General features: G+C 49.7%; 1 protein-coding gene and 1 pseudogene across 2 annotated transcripts; one reads left to right on the top strand and one right to left on the bottom strand.

Moving 5' to 3' along the window:
* Nucleotides 1–1,327: 1,327 nt before the first annotated feature.
* On the bottom strand, nt 1,328–3,968 carry LOC131572385 (protein Wnt-4-like; annotated as a pseudogene).
* A 1,418-nt stretch (nt 3,969–5,386) lies between these two features.
* Nucleotides 5,387–15,076, top strand: LPAR5 (lysophosphatidic acid receptor 5). 2 transcript variants are annotated; one of them, XM_058800225.1, is made up of 4 exons: nt 5,476–5,498; nt 6,060–6,178; nt 6,686–6,916; nt 12,908–15,076. In XM_058800225.1, the coding sequence occupies exon 4, from the start codon at nt 13,197–13,199 to the stop codon at nt 14,325–14,327; it is 1,131 nt and encodes a 376-aa protein (XP_058656208.1). In that variant the 5' UTR covers nt 5,476–5,498; nt 6,060–6,178; nt 6,686–6,916; nt 12,908–13,196; the 3' UTR covers nt 14,328–15,076. The 2 variants fall into 2 exon arrangements, with proteins under 2 accessions (XP_058656210.1, XP_058656208.1); XM_058800227.1 differs by lacking the exon at nt 6,060–6,178 and having other exon boundaries at nt 5,387–5,498.
* The last annotated feature ends 5,246 nt before the right edge of the window (nt 15,077–20,322 follow it).

Raw genomic sequence — 20,322 nt, 5'->3', positions numbered from 1 at the left:
CTCCTTTCAGGGAATTATAGAGGGTGATCTGGGCTCCCCTGAGCCTCATTTTCTCTAGGCTAAACAACCCCAGCTCTTTTTGCCATTCCACACCCTTCACAGGCTTTGTTGCCCTTCTCTGGACACACTCCAGAGCAGATTGTGCAAAAGACACCTCAGTGTCTTTCTGGCAGTGAAGAGCCCAGAACTGGACACAGCACTCCAAGCGTGGCCTCACCAGTGCAGAATACAAGAGGACAATCCCTGCCCTGGTCCTCCTGGCCACACTATGGCTGATCCAGGCCAGGTGCCATTGGCCTTTTTGGCCACCTGAGCACAGCTGGCTCATGTTCAGCTGCTGTCACCAGCACCCCCAGGTCCTTTTCCTCTGGGCAGCTTCCTAGCCACTCTGTCCCAGCCTGTGCTGCTGCCTGGGGTTGTTCTGACTGACAAGCAGAACCTGGAACTTGGCCTTATGGAACCTCACACTATTGGCCCCAGCCCATCAACCCAGCCTATACAGATCCTCTGCAGAGCCTTCCTGCCCCCCAGCACAGCAACACTCCCACCCTGGTGTCATCCAGGAACTTACCCTCGATCCCCTCATCCATACCACTGATAAAGGTTTTACACAGGGACTGGCCCCAGTATGGAGCCCTGGGGAACCCCACTGGTGACCAGTTGGATGTAAATCCACCCAGCACCACTCTCTGGGCCCGGCCACACAGCCAGTTTTTAGCCCAGCAAAGAATGGCCGTGGGCTGCCAGCTTCTCCAGAAGAATGCTGTGGGAAGTGGTGTCAAAGGCTTACTGAAGTCCAGGTAGAAGATAACATGCACAGCCTTTCCCTCATCCCTAGGCAGGTCACCTGGTCATAAAAGGAGATCAGCTTGGCCAAGCAGGACCTGCCTTTTATGAACCCATCCAGGCTAGGGCCGATTCCCTGGCTGTGCTGCGTGATTGCACTTAGGATAACCCGTTCCATAACATTCCCTGGCACTGAGATGAGACTGAATGAGGGGAGCCTCACTGTGGCAGCTGCTGGAACTCCTCCTGGAAACATTTCTGCAGCCAAAGGAAAAGGCATGTCCAGAGACTGGGGGAGGGACCAGAGACAGGGACTCCCCAGATCCCAAACGCAGCATGTGAGCAAGAAGCTTTTGTGTGCACTTTGCTTTCCACTTCGGCTGGGTTTTTCCCCCAAGTTTCGTGGTTTATTTGGCCTGTGTCCTCCAACCCTCCACCCGGAAAAATAATTCAAACCACACCAGCCCACGGCGGCTGGCGGGAGGCTGCGGGGGGAGCTGATGGCAGCTGATGGCAGCCCTGGGCATCGACCCTGAGGGACTCACCGGGGCACCTCCCCGGGCCGCCGGCCCTGCCTGCACTTGACGGGGCAGCAGCAGCGGAATTGCAGCTGCAGCGCTCCCGCACCTCGGCCGGGCCGGCCCTGCTCGCAGCCGTCCCTGGCCGGCCATGTTCCCTCGCACTGTGGGCCCGAGGTGCTGAGGGTGCCGTGCTCCGGGTCCCGCTCGCACAAGTCCGGGCTGGCCCGCAGGTAGAGCAGGCCGTGAGCCGTGTAGGCCTTGAAGCGAGAGCTCCCGGGCACCACGAGCTGCGGGGAATCCACCCGTGTTGGGAAAGCCTCTGCTGCCCCCTCAGGCTTTTCCTTCAGGACGTTGCCCACGTGGCTGAAGGGAGGCAGGAGCTTCCAGCAGGCTCGCACCTGGCAAGAGCCCGACACGCCATGGCACTTGCACTCCACCTTCATGTGGAGGAGAGCCACATGAAGGGCCCGGAGAGCCTGTGGAGCAGGAGGCAGCTGCCAGCCTGACCAGGGACACCGTTCCCAGCACCCCCAGTGTGCTGCTGTTCCCTCAACAATCTGCCCATGGGGCTGGAGATCAGGAGCGGGAAGGGGAAGGGAAAGGGCAAAAGTGTATTTTTAATCCAGGCCAATATGAACAGAAGGAGATGCACTCTGTGGGAAACAAGATGGTTTGGGTCTGTAAGATAAATCCCTGAGGCAGAGAGAGGGATGGGGAGCTGTTCTGGCCTGTGGGGCTGTGGGGAGGGGAACAGATCAGGCCAGAGGTGGAGGACATTCAAGGGACCAGATCTGACTGTGGCCCCTGCAGATGTCTGTCTTTATTGAAGAGATGCTGGAGGGGCAGGGAAGCCCTTCAGAACAGAACAGAGTAAATTATTTTCTGAATCATAGCTGGGGTCTGTGCAGAAAAGGAGACTGCACAGAATTGAGTAGGGAAGGCTGGGACACCCCTCCACACAGGCAGGAGCCAGCTCAGGGTAATCAGTGCAGTGTTTGGATAAGAAAGGCAGCAGGATGCAGACTCCTCTGGCTGCCCTGAAGTGCCTGTTGAGGTCTGGGGGCTGCACTGACCTGTGCCGAGCCAGGGAGAAGCCCTTGCAGCCAGGCTGGCTCCCAGCCCTTGCTCCTGCCCTCACCTCCCCCCAGCCTCATTGTTGTGCAGGTCCATGAGCGCTCAGCTGGATGAGACACCACAGCTCCTCTCAGGGCTGCCCACAAAGGCCTGAGAGAAGGCAATCCCATACACACAGGTTATCAGAGCTGGAAAAACTGCAGAGGGAAGGTGGCCTTATGACAAGGAAAGAGAAGCCCTGAGAGGATCTCCCAAAGACCTGTGGAGAATGAAAGTGTCTCTTTTCTGGCCTGTCTCCCCCATGGACCTTCCCCTCTGCCACCCCCTTCTTCCTTCACCTTCAGGGCTGACTCCTCGGACCCTGGGGTCGCAGCCACAGCATCATGGGAGATTATGTGATCCCTGTGCAGCTCCCCCCGGCTACAGGCACGGCTCACAGCAAAAGCAGTGCCAGCAGCGCTGGATGTAAGGGGACTCCCGTGTGCCTGCGGTGGGACAAGCAATAGCACCAGTCTGCAGAGGGCAAAGGCACTGATGGGCAGAGTGTGGGAAAAGAGGCTGTCACTGCATGCAGGAAGGGTGCCTTCAGATGGAGACTGCTCGGGAGAAATATATGTCAGGAAGTTCACCCAGTGCGGCTGCTCCCAAGGCTGGGAGTCAGTAAGTGAGATGGCTCTGGGGCAGGGTGGGTGGCAGGGTCAGGGAGAAATTTACCAGTCTGCTGGTAAATTTACCAGAGCTGGTACCCAGGATGGTCCAATGGGTCCAAAAAGCAAATCTGGTCAAATGGGAAGACGTTTCTCCAGAATGCTAATGTGGAAGAAGGCACTGGCCACTCTGGGGATGGGTCCGGTGCAACACTAGCCCAGGAAGGGCCGATGTGTCGAGGGGACAGTGGGCAAACTGGAGGGACACCACGCCAAGCCTGCCCTCGCTGACCTTGGATGGTGGCCTTGCCAAAGACCTACAGCCCCTGCAGGGTGGAGCAGTTCCAGTGAAACTGGCGCTGGCACTCAAGGACAGCCAGATCCACGCCTCACTTCACTGCCTCCATGGCTTCACCGCCTCCATGGCTTCCACCTGCTGCTGGCATACGGAGACCTGTTCTTCCTCCAGTCCCGTCAGGCCACCACAGCCCCTGGAGTCCCAGAGGACTGCCTGCAGGGAAGTCTGCTGGGCCAGGGAGCTGTGGGGCAGGGCAGAGGTTCAGTTGCAGGTGGGCTAGAGCCAGGGCCTCACCTCTGCAGGACTAACCCTCTCTAGCCATATCTTAGAGCAGAAATGGGGCAGGAGAGGGGGCTGTAGCCATGTTGTCTGTGAATTGGGCATTCTTGCTGCGCATTCTGGTCTGCCCCTCTTCAGCCTTATCATCTCTCTCCCTCCATGGTCCCAGAGATGCCCCTTCTGCTTTTTGGTGGCCCAGATTCCTTTTTCCACCCTGTTCTCACCCTGTTTTCTTTGGAGACAGCAGCTCCCTAGGTGGCTTTCCAACCCAGACAATCCAAGCACAAACCATACTTACAGCCAGGTCACGGCAGCAACGTGCTGCACGTGGATCAGCATCAGATACAGCCACACCAGCTCCATCCTGTCCCTGCCAAAACTTCACCACCTTCAACTCCAGCACTGCAGCTCCTGAATCCCCTCCTGTGGCTTTCCACAGCCTCTGCCCAGCAGTAGCTTTCACAGCAGCCCCAGCCCAGCACTGCAAAGCAGGGGTAGCCCCAGCCCTGGGCAGTGACCATGGGCTGTCCACGTGTGCCTGCCAGCATCTGAGACCCTGTAGCCTGCAGAACCCTGCTGGGTTGGCCCTGAGAGGTCATCCACACCTGTGCTACAGCTTGGGCAGCGTAGTGGGAGAGCTCTGAGCTGGGGCTCTGGGATGGGCATCCATCACAGGGAGCTCACATGGGTGGAGACAGCATCTGTGTCACACGTGTGGCCTGTGCCATCCTGTCAGGAGATAATGTGGTTGTCCTCCTCCACAGTCTAGTCACTTCTTCAGCAGGAGGCAGTCCAAGACCTGCTCAGCAGCAGACAGAGCCTTCTGCACAAGAAGAGCCAGAAGCACCAAGCAGCTGTTGCCAGACCCACCAGCTCGTCACTGCTTTGTCACCAAACCTTTTGGGGACACAGAGAGTTCCCCTGCAGTGACAGCTCCTGGGAGCAGAGAGGGGAAGACCTGCTGCCTTCCTCATCCACGTCCACTGTTCTTGAAGACACTCCCTCATCTGCTTCCTCCAGGCTGGAGGTTGTTCTTTTCTACCCTGCAGCCCACACAGCTACAGCAAACAGACACAGCCCAGCTGCTCCCTGCCTCTCTTAACTCTTTCCCTGGCAGGTCTCTCTTCACCTCCCTCATTTTCTTCCCCATGGACTGCCCTTTCCCAAGATCAGCCCTTGCCCTTCTCCTAGGAGGCACAGCAGGGTGGCTGCCCCCCTTCTCATTGGGTACCCCTTTCCTAAGAGCCCCTGGAAGCCCAGGAAAATGTGAGCTGTGTGACCAGGGAGCTGAAATGGCCCAGGACAAAAGACTGCCATTCCCCCAGCCAGCCTGGGAAGTGCCAGCTCTTCCCACTGCCATGGAAGGTAAAACTCCTCTGCAGCCACAGGTTTCTGCTTTTCCTGTCTGAATCATTCAGAAAGTGAAGCAGGGCAGTTCTGGCTGTGTTGTGCTTCTTCCATAAAGGGATTCACCCCTTTGCTCTGCTCTCCCATATTTTGCTGCACAAAGAAGTCTGAAGAGCACTATGGGTTATCAGTCATCCTTTCAGACCTGAGCAGCCTCTCTCTTGTAGCATGCATTTCACCTCCTTCCTTGCCTTCCCAGCTCCCTGCATCCTTCCCCCTGCTGGGTCCTTGCTCCTGCTTTCTGGAGCCAGCACTGCGGGGTGGCAGGCATGTTGGGATTTGCAGCATTAGGGTGTAGCCTCCAACACACACCCCAGTAATCTGGTCTTACCTGCTGCTCGCTCAGACAGCGGTGAGGAAACGCCGGGGGTTGAGCTGCTCTGCCCCACGAGCCGAGGCTCCAGGAGACAGCCAGGGGCAGATGTGTGAGCCCACCCTGCTGAGGGGACACAGAGCTCGTGGGCTGGGGCACCGAGACCCGGGGAGGTGAGTGAACCTGGCTGGGTGAGGATGCTGTGGGGCTCGCGGGCTGGGCTGGGTGCCATTGTGTCCTTGTCTGCTCACACATGGAAAAGCCAGGTCTGTGCTCATATGTGTGAGGGGTGAGGGCTGCAGGGGAGGGGGGAGTTCCCACAGAATGTGTCAGACACTCCTTAGGCAAAGGACACCCCCCGTGGCATATCTGCAAGCCTTTATCAGTAGCAACACCTTGGCGGGAACTGAACAAAGATCCCAGCAACGAGCAAGTGAGAAAAGGGGTCTGACTAAAAAGGAGAGGCACTGAAAAGAAGCAGCTCAATGGTTCGGGTGCTGTTGTGCCCTCCATGGATTTATGAGCAGCAGGAGCATATATATCCCTTGGTGTGTCATTCCCTGAATGAGGAGTCAGTAGCAGCAGAACAAGGAAGGCAGGGAGTGAGAAAATCAAACAGCAGCAGGCAAGGGCTGCAGGGAAAGGGAGCCCACAGCAACTTCCCAGGGCAGCTGTCCTTGGGGCAGGACGACAGTGGGATCAGGAGTGTCACCATGACTTGTGTCTTCTTCCAGGTGTGCTGAGACTGGCAAAGCAGAAATAGGACTCGAAGCAACAGAGTGCCAGATGGGCTCTGCACAAGGGCAGCTCCCTTCCCAGCTACACGTGGCAGTGCCAGGTCACAGATGTGCTGGTAAATCAGCCCTTGTACTTTCATAGCACTGTGCCTCCTGTAGCCTTGAACACCAGGGACTGAGGTTCGTGGCAAACATGCCTTTGCTTGCCACAGATAATGACACGTCTCTGGAGCCTGGTTCTTTCTGGGATCCTGCCACATGCCAGTGGTGCACAGCTGGGCCCCCAGGCAGGAGTTCAATCCCAAAGCCCCCTAGCCCATGGGAGTGACAGGACTCCAAGACTTTGTGCAGGCTAGCAATTAAATCAGCTTGTCTCTCACTTCCCATATTTCACTTTTACCTCCTGTTTAGCAGTATTTTGGGGAGAGGGATGTTTTGTTTCCCCTCTGTCAGTCCTGGGGGTGGCTGAGTTAGCAAGACAAGCAAATATTTGGCACTATGACCCAGGGCAGGTCTCCTGAGTTGCAAGGACACCTGGGTACTGCTTCTTTCATGATTGCATTTGCTCTTGTAGGATGTGGTTTAGCTTATCAGCCCTTGATAACAAAGTTCATGCTTTGTAGCCAGGCAGAAGTGCATCAGGAAGTGAGAAAGGAGAAGAGACAAACTGCAGCATGCCAGATGCAGAACCAGCCGCAGCGCGGTAGGGGCCAGCTGTGATTTGGATTTGCCCGCTTCTGTTTTGATCCAAACTGCTTTGTGGGCTTGGGGCCCGGATCGAAACCTCTGCGGAGGCAGCAATCACCAAGCTCCAACCAGCCAGCATCCACACTTGGCTCTTCTCCAGCAGTGAGGTAAGGCAGGGGAACATCTGGAGGGCTGTCTGGGCTGGCACCTCTGGCACTGGTCACCGTGAGCTGCTCTGTGTGTGCTGCCAGCCTGGCCACGGGGCACTGGGGGACATCTGCCCCTCATCAGTGGCCCTATGGACCTAGAGGGGCAAGGCACATCTCTGTATTTATTCAAATTGAGACTTTCCATGGGATCCTGCGATACTAAAAGCATGGGCAGCCTGCAGAGCTTACTTGCCAGGGTGCCCACCATGGGAGCCCTCTTCCACGGGACCCTCGGGAGATGAGGAGGGGTAGCATCTCTTAAGGAGGAGGCAATAGCTGTGTGATCAAACCTCATGAGTTAAATACAGAGGTCTCAGCTTTTGTATCATGTACCTCTCTTTAAAAACAAGCCATCCTAAAACTTGAATGTCTTCACAAAATCTAATCAAATCATCACACAAATCTAATTTTTTGAGTAGACAAAAAGATTAAAAGTGGGGCTTGAATATCACCTGCAGCAGGTAAAAAGCACCCAGATTTATTTAAGAAAATATGTCTCTGATTTCTAGAGTAAAATCGGGTATGTTTTCTGAGGTTTGAAACATTTTTGTTGTTTCCTCTTTGGTTTCAGAATAAGTAAGCGAGCTCATACAGTTTGTGTTTTGTGTTCTGCACCCCAATGCCACATTTGCTCTCTGCATTCTCACTGGAGCCCCAAAACTCCCCATGGCTTTAGCGACAAGCCACTACCAGAAACACTGATTCTGCAGCATCCTCATTAGTATTTTTCCAGCTCTCTTTTTCCACCTCATTTCTCAGCCCCATACTCAGATTCTTCATCATTTTTGTGGTGCTTGGAGGCAGTGACTCCTAGTGAGACAGTGAGACAGGAGAGAGAGGATTCCCAAGACCAGGCAGCAAGATGCCAGGTGCACATCCCATCTCAGGGCATGCCTCCCAGTTCTGGACCTAAAGTATCTTTAGGGCTTCTCACCTCCCAAAAGAAAAAAATCAAAATCCCTGGATTTTGCAAGTCACAGTCTTGGAAGTTGATGGTGTTCTGGGCTCAAATTGAAGAGGAAAAAAAAATGCTTCCTCCACCTCTTGGGACACATAAGGTCAGTCACCAAAGAGAAAGTTTCTTCAGGATTTATAGAGAGCATCTTGTTGTGAGGAGGGGGATTATTCAGCTGTGGTACCACTGCCTCCTTACACAGCTGGTGACTTGAGATCTCTTGGCAGCTTTTGTGCAGAGCAATGAGTACTTGGGCTTCTTTTAGAGGCAGCCACAAGGAACATGCCTTTTGACTCTCTGACATTAACCAGAATGGATAATTGGTCTCCCTGCTGCCAGCCTGCTTTACCTATCCATACCTTTCCTTTTTAGAGAGGGACAGTCAAAGCAGGACCTCCAAAGCTCACTGGAGAAACTCTCTGCACCCCCAACTTTATCTTTGCAATGACTGTGTCTGCATACATCTTGTTTCTCGCGTGTCTTGGTCACTGTATCTGTTTTGGCAAGTCTGAAACTACCAGCTCAGCTTCCATACCAACACCATAGCAGATTCTTTCTTCTGTGTTTCCATCTACCCACGAAAAAAAATCCCCTCAAAACCCCAATCTATTTTCTGCTCTCAGCAATCTTTGCTGCCAGTTCAGAACTGTGCTGTTCAGCATCTTGAAGGCTGAAAGGCTAGAGTATGTAAGGAAAGACCACTCAGAGAAGAAAGAAAACCTGATGGTGGGCAAAAAAATGAAGAGGTTTCTTTCATTGGTATTCATGTCATGAAAGCCTGGGAGATTTCCACAGCAGAAACTTTCTTTATGGGAAGTTCATAAAAGGACTGTCTCTGGTCCAAGCAGTAGCAGGATCAACCATGGAGCAGTGAGATGAACTCAACAGTGTCTAAAACCACACGGCTCCTACCCCAGAGGTCTGAGAATAACTGAAGGGTGGAAGACCTGACTAATTGTGCCATAGAAACCTTTGCTTAAAACAGCTCTTAAAGGCAGACTCAATTTAAGAAAAGACTCTTGGGGGGTTTCAGACCAGGGAGCTTGATGGTTTTACAGAACAAATTAGTAGAGGCTATAATAAAGAAAAAATCGATTGGCATACGGTCACATCTAATTACTGGGGAAAAGTCATGATGGCTTTTATACAGAGATGCTGTTCCCACAGTTCTTCCTTAAAGGGCTCAATAAGCATGTGAACAGTGGCCCACGTGGATTTCCAGAAGGCTTTCAAAGGCAGTCTCACCAATGGCACTTAAAAAAAAAATTAAAGAAAATGTTCCTACCTGGATAAAAAATGCCTAAAAGAAGGGACAGAGAATGAAGGTAGATGGTTGTTTTTCTCAGTGGAGTTGTGAGACACCTGTGCTGGGGTGTTTGACTTATTCATGAGGGATGAATAATAAAATAACAAATCTGTTGGAGACATAAAATTATTCAAGTTTAAAAAGATGAGGTTTGGCTGCGAAGAACTGCAGAGCTTAAGAGAAGTGTGAGTGACTGGACTTAAACTAACAGCTGAAATTTTATCTAGTGAAGTGATGGGAAAAAGCAAACTGAACTGGCCATTACCACTTGCAAATGAGATCTACACCCACGCAGCTCAGTGCATCCACATTATCAGCACTGTGTGTTTTCAGCACCCCAGCACAGGGCTCACAGAGGCTGCAGCAGAAGGGGAAAAGTGCTGAGAAGGGGCAACAAGGATGTTCAAAAGTACAGAACAGCTTCTCTGCCAGGAAAAACTATGAAGACAAGGACCCTTTAGCCTAAAAACAACAACAACAACAAAAAGTTGCTGGGTGGAAATATGGTAGATGTTTATAATATCCTCAGCCACAAAGTGAAGGTGGATAGGGATGGTTTTTGCCCTGCCTGTTCCAGCACTAAAGCTAAGAATTGAATCTAGCAGATGATGAATCAGAGATGGGTATATGGAAGTGATTCTTCACCTGAGGCACAAATAAGCTGTGGAACTCCTTAGCACTCCTGGCACTGGATAATGTACATGGTAAATTTTACATCAACTCAGAAAAGGACTGAAAAAACCACAATTAAATAAAAGTTCCCTGAGGACTACTGAGTACAACTAGGTCACCTATGGCTCAAGAAATTCCTGGGCTACAATTTGTGCAGGAAGCAGGAAGACAACTTGAGGCAGTGTAACTACATGATTGTACTGTTCTTAACATAATCCCTTTACCATCCACAATTTGAGATGGAATATTAGTGGTAGAAAGCCTGACACAGCAGGGACTGTGCTTACATATTATAATCTCTAGATGTGTTAATTGAATACCTCAGGAAAGCTTGAAAAAACACATTGTCTGTAGAGATAAGTCCTTTTCACCTGACATCTGGCTGGTCTGAGTACATGTGTTACAGCAGGTCATGGTCACTCACTAAGTCACAATCTCAATAACTTTGTTTCCATCAAGATAAAGGTCTGACCACACTCTTCAGTCTGCAATTCATTTCAGGGTTTTGGCTCTAGCAAAAGCTGACATATTCTCCTAGAATTATAGACTCACAGAATATACTGAGTTGGAAGGGACCCATCAGGATCATCAAGGATCATCGAGCCCAGCTCCTGGCCCTGCACAGGACACCCCAAGAGTAACACCATGTGCCTGAGAGCATTGTCCAAACACTTCTTGAACTCTGTCAGGCTCAGTGCTGTGACCACTTCTCCGGGGAGCTGTTCCAGTGCCCAGCCACCCTCTGGGTGAAGAACCTTTTCTAATGTCCAACCTAAACCTCCCCTGATACAACTTCAGGCCATTGCCTGGGGTCCTGTCATGGGTCAGCACAGAGAAGACATCAGTGCCTGCGCCTCCTCTTCCCCTCTTGAGAAAGTTGTAGACCACAATGAGGTCTCCCCTCAGTCTCCTCTTCTCCAAGTGGAACAGACCAAGTGACCTCAGCCACTCCTCATATGGTTTCCCCTCAAGGTCCTTCACCATCCTCATGGCCCTCCTTTGCACACTCTCTAATAGCTCAATGTCTTTCTTACAGTGTCCAAAACTGCACACAGGACTCAAGGTGAGGCTGCACCACTGCAAAGCAGAGCAGGACAATCACCTCCTTTGACCACTGATGATCCTCCTCCTTGAGATTCTTGAAGCATGAAACATTTCTTTTGAAACCAACAACATTCTTGCACTTTTGCCTTGTCATCTTATCTTATGCTCCAAACTTGCACAAGAATTCATGCAAAGTATTCATCCACCAGGAAGGGTAGAATCCACTCAGATATAGTTTGATAAACCATTAGAACTTTTTCTAAGAAACCTGTTTTGGTGATGGACCTGCACAACCACACAAAAGGATGGGCAAGTTGGTAGCTGTCTACACTCTTGTATTAGGTTTCCATCTTTCATTTTTTAACGTGTTGTTACCAGAATGATTCTCTTCCTCTCTGAGGTCAGCACACACTTCTGTCTGCAGCAGATTCTCTGTGGATCCGTGCTTTGCCACACAATGCCATCCAGAAGGTCTGACATGCTTGACATGCCTGTCAAGTTGCTGAGTAATATCAACCTCATGTAAAGACATTCTCTAGACAGAAAACTCTACTTTCCTTTTGAAGTAAATCACAATCTACATGGACTCTTATGAGGGAGTCCCTGTTTGAGCCCTGCAAACAACTGTGGGGAACTGTGTCACACCAATCCCTGTTCCAGTGTGAGTCCCTTCCACAGAGTGCAGTCCTTCAGGAACAGAGAGCTCCAACATGGGTTCACATGGTCTTCTCCAGGGGCAACAGGGGAATCTTTGCTCCGGTGCCTGGAGCACCTCATTCTCCTCCTTCTTCACTGAGCTTGGTGTCTGCAGCAGGGCTGTTTCTATCACATATTCTCACTCCTCTTCCCTGCCTGCAATTGCTGTCTCACAGTAACTTTTTCCCTTTAATTATCCCAGAGGTGCTACCACCATCACTGATGGGCTCAGCCTTGGCCAGTGGCAGGTCCCTCCTGGCACTAGCTATATCAGGCACAGAGGAAATTCCTGGCACACTCTCACAGAACCGCACCTATAGCCCTCCCAGCTGCCAAAACCTTGCCATGCAAACCCCAGTGCTGCTGTTATAGCACCTGCAGCCTTCTCTTGTCCAGCTGAACAAGACCAGTTCCCTCAGCAACTCCTCATGGCACAAGTGCTCCAGCTCCCAGACCCTTTTGTTGGCCTTCCACTGGGCTCACTCCAGCTGATCAGTGTTTGGACAATGCTGCTAGTCAGTACCTGGAGTGGTCACTGGCCTCACACTGCTTTGAAGTCATGTTTGTCCACATGAATCTCATGGCACTTCCTTTTTTGTGTTCCCCTCCATGGCTGTGCTGCTCTGGGTTTCTGGGATATGGGCTGCTTCAAGCAGCAGAAATGAGGCCATACAATCCAAATAAGCACCACTGGTCCCATGCAAGTAAGGACACCAAAGGAGCTGTATGAATGTAAGAACCATAAGGAACTCAAAGTCACTGGAACTGAGTTCTGTGCATGTTGTTTTACCTAAGGAAAAGAGCTTGGGTGGAGTCAGGTCTAACTGTACTGTAATTTTTTTTATCTGAAGTGGATGTACAAAGTCCTTTTTCTCTGATATAAAACAGTACTCTGTCATTTTTATTTTAAGTTCCTTCCAGTCAGCATTTTTCCTTCAAAACACTGCTCTCTTCTTTCTCTTTCTCTGGAGCTGCCTCAACTACTTTCCCTGTGTGCTTGTGGTGTCCCTTTCTTGTATTCATGTGCTCTCAGCAGATCAAAGCAAAGTGCATTCTCTGGGGCTGAGTGATAAATGATTCTGTACAACAACCACTTTCTCTGCACTCTGTCTTCTCCTGCCATGTAATTACTCACTTTTCTAGTGTCCATTTTCCCTCGTCTTTTGGTTTCTTTGTGAGTTCTTGCTGCAGAAGCCGCCATGGTGAGATTTTAACACTTGAACAGATTTCCTCCTCTAACTGAAATTCTTTTGTTTTGGTCTTTCACTTTGACCAGGAATTGTACTGACAGCTGGCAATGATCCTCCATCACCTTGTCACCTCTGGAAAGAATTGCTGAACTGGGGGCAGAAGCAGACTCCACATTACCATCCGTGCCAGATGACCACAGACCAGCAATCCAAAGCAGTGCCAGCCAAGATTGCCCATCTACCTCCCAGCAGCAGATGACAGGAATGACCTGTCTGTGGCTCCTCAGAGGGGAACAACTTTCCTCAGTGCTCTTCTTTGTGCCTCCTTAGCCCATCACCAGGCTCAGCCATCTCAGCGAGAGCATTCCCTGACCCATGCTGGGCATGTCAGCGTCCAATACATCCAATACATCTCAGACATGCAAGGATTACACCTTCAACCACCACCTCCTCATGCCTGGCTACACCCTGATATTCATCACAGGTTTGATACTCAATGTGGTAGCCCTGTGGATATTTGTCCGATACCTGCGCCTGAAGTCTGTAGTGATGATCTACATGTTGAACCTGGCCATAAGTGACCTCAGCTTCACACTTTCTCTGCCCCTGCGACTCTACTACTATATCAACCACCACTGGCCCTTTGGTAGCTTCCTGTGCCAGGTCTCTGGCTCAGTCTTCCAGATCAACATGTACGGCAGCTGCCTCTTCCTCATGTGCGTCAACCTGGATCGCTACGTTGCCATCGTTCACCCGCTTCGCTGGCGGCATCTGCGGCGCCCCAAGGTGGCTAAGATCCTCTGCTTCATCGTCTGGGTTGTGATCTTCATGGGCTCCATCCCCACAGCTATGGTCCACAAGCAAAACCACTGTAAAGTAAAAAACCAGACCATTTATCTGTGCTTTGAAAGCTTTAGCGACAACATGTGGCAGAATAACCTCTTCCCCCTGGTAATCCTGGCTGAAATCTTGGGGTTTCTCCTGCCTCTCAGCTCTGTGCTGTACTGCTCAATTCGCATCTTTCAGGAGCTCTGCCAGCCCAGCCAGACGAAGACCCTGCGACAGCGGAAGACCGTGCGTCTCCTCTTGGTCAATCTGGTCATCTTCATCATCTGCTTCGTGCCCTACAACACCACCCTGGCGGTTTATGGGATGATAAAGGCCCGGGTGATGAAGGTGGAGGCACAAACACAGACCTCAGTGCGCCAAGCGTTAATTATAACCATGATGTTTGCCAGCATGAACTGCATGCTGGACCCCCTGATCTACTACTTCAGCACCGAGGGCTTCCGAAACACCTTCAAGAAATTGCGGCGGGGACAAGCCTGGGACTCGGAGATGGGAACGCTTAAGCATCGGATTGTGGAGAGTAAGTCACCCCGGGACCACGCTGTGTGTAAAGTAAAACTGTTCCCATCTGAAAACTTTATCCGTCCCCATGAATCATCACCATCGCTTCCTACTGCAGTGTTCCTGAATGGCCCTATTGAGGACTCGGAAATTTAAGCCCAGGAAAGCCATTCCATTGCAGAGTCACACATGCAATAAGGACAGCAAGCCTGTGGGATACAGCAAACTGCTTGAGGGAGCACAGCAGACTGTTTGTGGGTGAATGTGATGGTGCAAAGCTGAAGGATGAAAGGTTGTTTTGAATAAACAGAGGTGCCTTCGTGACATGGTCATACCTGACTCTTTTGGTACAGGAAACAGAGTGGGGAACAAGGATTTGAAACAAACTTAGTGTGTCTAGGTCTGGCCAGCATGAATTCCTATAGCAAGTCCATCCTGACTGAGTAGCTCCTGGCTGGACTGTAGCCTGAGGCAGTTCTGGGGAGCAACAGAATACAGATACGGTACTCACTGCTGACAAAGTGAATTTACTAGCAGTGGCTGATGTAAACCTTTGACCAGATGTTTCAATGTGAGTCATAGGTCCAGCACAGGACACCTAGATGAGTATCTTAATTTTCCAAAAGAACTGAAGCGTTTAGCAAGCTTTGTTGAGGTCAAGGAGAATAGCTGAGTTTTCAGTAATCTTGCAGAAAATAGGTTCCTAATTATACAGAAAATCACAGACCTTAGCAAAACAATTTTCAGGGAGGTGTGTCAAATCTGCAGCTGTACACACACATGGCACAATGGCTATACATTTACCTAAAGCAAAATGTCTTGGGAAACACTAGCATACTTTTAAAAACTACATTCCAAATGGCCCCAGAAAAAAAGAGAGGATACCAATATTGTCATCATATCAGAAGCTCATGCTGATTTTAGTGCTTTGTGCTCTTGTTGTTGGCCCCTATATAGGACGGTTGATTTCGGTTCTGAGTGATTTTCACTGTAGAAAAGGAATGATGTCACAGAATGAGGCTGCAGTGAGATGTATTTGCTTGCACTGTTTGTACATGCTTTTTCAGGCTGCATTGTATGTGAAAGCCCTATAAATCTCCCCAGAAGCGAGGTCCAGCTGTACACAGGCAGTGCCAGAAGCCCCAGTTTTTCACTCCTGCTGATGGCCAAGGGTTGCCTTTCCAATTGCACTGCAAAACAGCCTCTCTGTGGCTTCCAGCAGGTCTCAGGCCATTCTGGAGTGGATCCATTACAGCAGTTTGGTTTTGTTTTTCCTAATGTTAAAGGAAAGGTCAGGGAAAGTGACAAGAAATGTAGTCCAGAGTGCTAGGGTTTATAGTTTTTAGACTTCTCAATAAGCAATAAATCTGGTTTCAAGTTCCTACCTCATGACTGCTGTGGGAATAAATGTATTGTAATATATCACGGGTTGGTGTTAGGAGATACAATGTTTTAAATCCATTTTTGCAGTCTCCCTTGAAGACTCTCTCTTTTATGAGAGATGACTGCAGAAGCAGGTCTTCAAGAAGACTGTAGGAGATGATGAGCCTCTCCACAGAGACACCCTTGTGTCCCCTCCTGCCTGTGACACATTCACCCTGCGTGAGCCAGCTCTGTCCCCTTGCTCAGCCCACGCATCACCAGCAGAGCAGCCTTGAAATCCATTTGCAGATGAAGAACACTTAATGGTGCCCAAGAGATGCAGGGAGAGAGGTGGAAGAGGGCTTGTAGGGCAGTAGATATTCCTATTTTAAGGACTCAGGACTGCCATGAATGTGACACAGTGGCACAGTGTAGCTGCAGAGGAAACAGAGCTGTGTGCATCTCTTCTGCTACCCTTTTGTCCTGGGATTTATGGGATAATGGAGTGATATTACAGCAGATGCACTGCTGTCCATTTTCAAACCTTCTACCACCTTCATCTTTTCTAGACCCTTTTCCTTGTCCCTGTCCCTCTGGTCCTTTCTCCTTTCCCTAGTCTAATGCACCATGCACCTAAGCATCAACACAATGCCTTCACAGTTATATTTTCTTCCCTGCCCACAGAAGTTCCTTGTTTCTTTTCTTTTAACTTGGTTAGAGTGCTGTTATAAGTTCACAGAAAGATCTGAGTGGGAAGGGACCTCTGGAGATCTCTACCAAGACTGCTTGCTCACAGCAGGTTGCTGGGGGCGGTGAGGGCTGGCAGCTCCCTAAAGGAATAGAAGAGCTGAGATCCAGGCATGTAACAAGGCAGGCAGAGGAAGAGGCTTAGCCAGCAAGGGAAAGCATCTGAGCAAGGGGACAAAGGCAGGTATAGGCAGATAGCCGGGTTCAGCTGAGAATCCAGATCATCACGCAAGCTTGTGGTGATGAGGCAGGTCCAAGGTCAAAGTAAGAAGTCAAGTCAGCATCAGGATCGGGTCTGGAGTCAGAAACCAAGGTGAGCCACAGTCCGGAGATTGCCTGACAAGTCCATCATGACAGGGCAGGTCTTGGGTCAGGCCAGGAAGCCTATCCACGGGTCTAGATCCACAGATTGCGTGGTCAGGCACAGGTCAGACTCCTCAGACAGGAGCCAAGGGCAAGTGCACTAGCCTAAAAGCATTCTCTTGGGGCAGGGTTCAGTCCTGGCTGAGGCTCCAGCAGAGCTTTCTGGAAACTCTCCCCAAAGTCATCAGAGGGAAGGGGCTGCCCTCAGCTCCACTGCCTCTGACCTGTCCCCAAGCTCATACAGCCAAACCCAGGAGCAGAGAGAATGTGGGACCCTGAGGCAGTTCAGTTTTCTCAGAGCCTTGTCCAGGTGTTTTCTGAGCACCTCCAAGGATGGTGACTCCTCAGCTTGCTGAGGTACCCACGGCAGTGCTGAAACATGCCCTGGGGAGAGGCTTTTCCTCATGCTCATCAGGATTGTTGCAAGTCACGGCTGTTGTGCTTTCTCAGGGCCACCAGGAGCAGAGTCTGGCTCTGCCTTCTCTCGGCAGGCTTGCCAAGTATGAATGAAATGTCAGCTGGCAGATGCCACTCCTTCGGAAGAGGCCGCTCCTCTGCTGAAGTTACAGTATCCTCCACAGCACACAACTTCTCTAAAAGCACATCAGAAAACAGGATCTTTAATTGTAGCTTCATTCCTGAAAATAGTGGAACTATTTTTACCTGGAACATTTCATAAATATTCCACCTCCAGCAGAGGAAATTTTTGCTCAAATATTTTGACTAAATTATAAATATCTGCAAAGCTGATCTCCTAATGAATCTCATCAACCAGTTTAACAATAAAGAGGGCTGCTGGTCATGTTACATGCAGCAGAAAAGCTCCTGACTTTGGGGTTCTGAAGGCTTTGCTTAATTGTTACATATAGATAGCTGTGTTTTGTCCTTTGGGTCTTCAGTCTTTTTCAGCTTGCATTAGTTTTGTTTTGGTTTTGAGGATTCTAGTCAAATGAAATTGCTTTAGATTCTAGAGGGGATTTGGGATATTTTTCATGTTTGACAGAGAGAATTGGTGTTAGCCAAGTTTCTGCTTCCGCATTTTTGCTTTGTAAGCTTCAGGAGTTTTTTATTCCGTCACATGGTGATAAGGAATAGCACATGTATGTGCTGTCTTTTAATGAAATGAGTCATTCACCCTTATCTTGCTTTATGGCTTCTTTTTTAGTCAGTGAATAAAAAAAAAACCAGACAAACAAATCTGAAAGTTCTAGGGTATGTCCAAAAATACAAAACAGAACCACCTGAAAGCTTGTGTTTAGTACAACAGGAGCTACATGAAGCAGTGGTATTCAAGAGGGGAAAGTTAAATGGGAATATTTGGGAATAAGCTTGGCAAAGTCTTTTCAACCTGTATAGGTGACCCTCTACATCCTACTGTGATAGTTCTTGAATTCTTGTAAGTATGTCAGAGGTAAAAGGTGCCATTCACTACTTCCCTGTACTTCATGCCATTTGCAGATGTGAACATTAAACAAATGTCTCCTGATCAAGTAAGACTAAACAAGTGAAAGGTCAGAAGGATGGCAAAGGCACACAGAACACTTATTCTGTATGGATCAGACAGCATCTGCAAAAATGGACAAATACATTAGGATTTCAACTCCTTTGACTTCCAGAATGGATATGTCCTATGCATCTGGAAATGGTTCCCTACTTGGATGATATATAAAAGTATTGTTATGACTATTAATCATGACTATTAATATTAAAATGTATTTTATACTTTCTAGAAACCCTCTGATACTCTGAGTTCTGTGAGTCAGCTTGAAAAGATGTTTCAGAAGTCCCAGAACAAGCCAGACCTTATCTTCAAATTGTTTTTTGCTTTTATTACTGTTTTTGTTCCTTCCACTGTGTACTGGCTGTGTGCCTCCCACCACGAGTGTATCCCTACAACAAAACATGTATTTTGTATTACAAATGCCCTGAGCAACTTCAGCTGTGCCTGCTTTGAGCTTGGGAGGTACCCCCTGCCTTCCACTCCCCCCGCTATTGCTGGGAGTTGAAACGGATGTCCTCCAGAGGTCCTTCCAACCTAAATAATTGTATGGTTCCCTGACCTTGTGCTTTAGATGCTGATCTGTCATCCCAGGCATTTTTTCATTATCTTTCCCTCCCGGAGTTGTTCTTGCTCGGATTACACTTTGCATACCCTGCTTGCCTTTCAGCGGCAGAGTCCTTGATCCTGTGGCTGAGTGCAGCGAGAGCCTCACATTTTGTGTGTTGCTTTTGAAGCCTTTATTGAAAATTTGTGTGTTCTGCAGTGCTAACAGCATCTCGGCAGAGGCCAGGCTGCCGCTGCACCGATGCTGATGTACATCCTGCTGACCAAAACCGGCTTAGGGTTTCCTTATTGTTTCCCACATTTCCACTGTCTCTGCTCTTATACGCAGAGAGATCTTTAGGCATGGATCGGGTTTTTTTGTTTGGTTGGTTTGCACAGCATCTTGAGCAGCGAGATCGCGATCAGTGAGGGCTCCCAAGCAAAATAAGAAATAATGTAATGTCACTGAAGAACCTGCTATGCTGGTGATTTTGTCTGAGGTTATCTGGGAGTCTGCAAATACTAAAGTCAGGCATAGCTGTCACTGCTTTTACCTGTTTCAGACAGTGACAGTGACAAGGTGGTTGTAAAACCTCCCTGTACTGCATACACTGTCTCCTGAAGCACGGGCAGCCAACTCTCCACTTGATTCCCTGAAACACAAAGGAACGAGGAAAAACTTTTCTCCCAAGGAGGGCAAGGCGTGGAGGGAGAGGATCAAACTTTTTACTTCCAGGTGATGATAAAAGAGGTTTTCTAACACTATGTGGAAAAAAAAAAAAAAAAAAGAAAAGAAAAAAAAAAAGAAAAAAATTAAGAAAAGAAAAGAAAAGGAAAGAAGGGGGAAAAAAGTAGAAGAAAAAAAGGGGAGGAGGGGAAGGGAGGCGGTGCTGAGGCGGCCGCAGGAGGCTCCGCTCCCGCCCCGCTCCCCGCCCGCCCCGCGCTCTCCGCGGCCAACAGCGGCCCCCGGCGGCGCCTCGGGCCGGAGCGGCGGGACCCGGGACCCCCGAGGGGCTCCGGGCACACGGACCCGGCACCTCCGCTCCCTCAGCACCGGCCCCCTCCGAGATGCACCGGGGCAAAGCAGCTCCTCTCAGCTTTCGGAAGAAAACCAATTTGTAAAGAAAAAAAAAAGTTAATAAAGGCAAGAAGCTGTAAAACTGAGGTAGGTAAATGTGTGAGTGCTTCTTCGCTGGGAGCAAGGGGAGAAAAGGACTTAATTTTGTTGTCAGGATAGTAACATCCCCGTAAGGTGTTAAGAACAGAATGAAAAAGACTTCTGGAAGTAATCTAGCCCGTGGCACGGGTCAGGGTCTTCCTGAGGGTTTTTACCTGATCAGAACCTGACAAATGTTGAACTCACACATTCAGGGAGCGCTTCGGTAAATGCAAGCACAGCCCCACAGAAGGTGCCGCAGCCCTGCGCTTTGAGTCGAGGAACGCCAGACTGACTTTTCCCCTCCCGGACTCCTTGTGCATAGGTGCCACGTTGTCCTTCCTTACACAACGACAGATTGTTTTCTCCTCAAAGTCCCTTCTTCGTTCACCATGTAGGAAGAAAATCAAGACAGATGAAAAAAAGACAGGAAAAAAAGTCACAGAGAGAAAAAAAAAGTGGCATTTTACATTTTCCCC

This window comes from Ammospiza caudacuta, chromosome 2 (genome assembly GCF_027887145.1).
Source record: "Ammospiza caudacuta isolate bAmmCau1 chromosome 2, bAmmCau1.pri, whole genome shotgun sequence".
Classification (NCBI taxonomy): domain Eukaryota; kingdom Metazoa; phylum Chordata; class Aves; order Passeriformes; family Passerellidae; genus Ammospiza; species Ammospiza caudacuta.
This window is presented reverse-complemented; position numbering and strand designations above follow the sequence as displayed.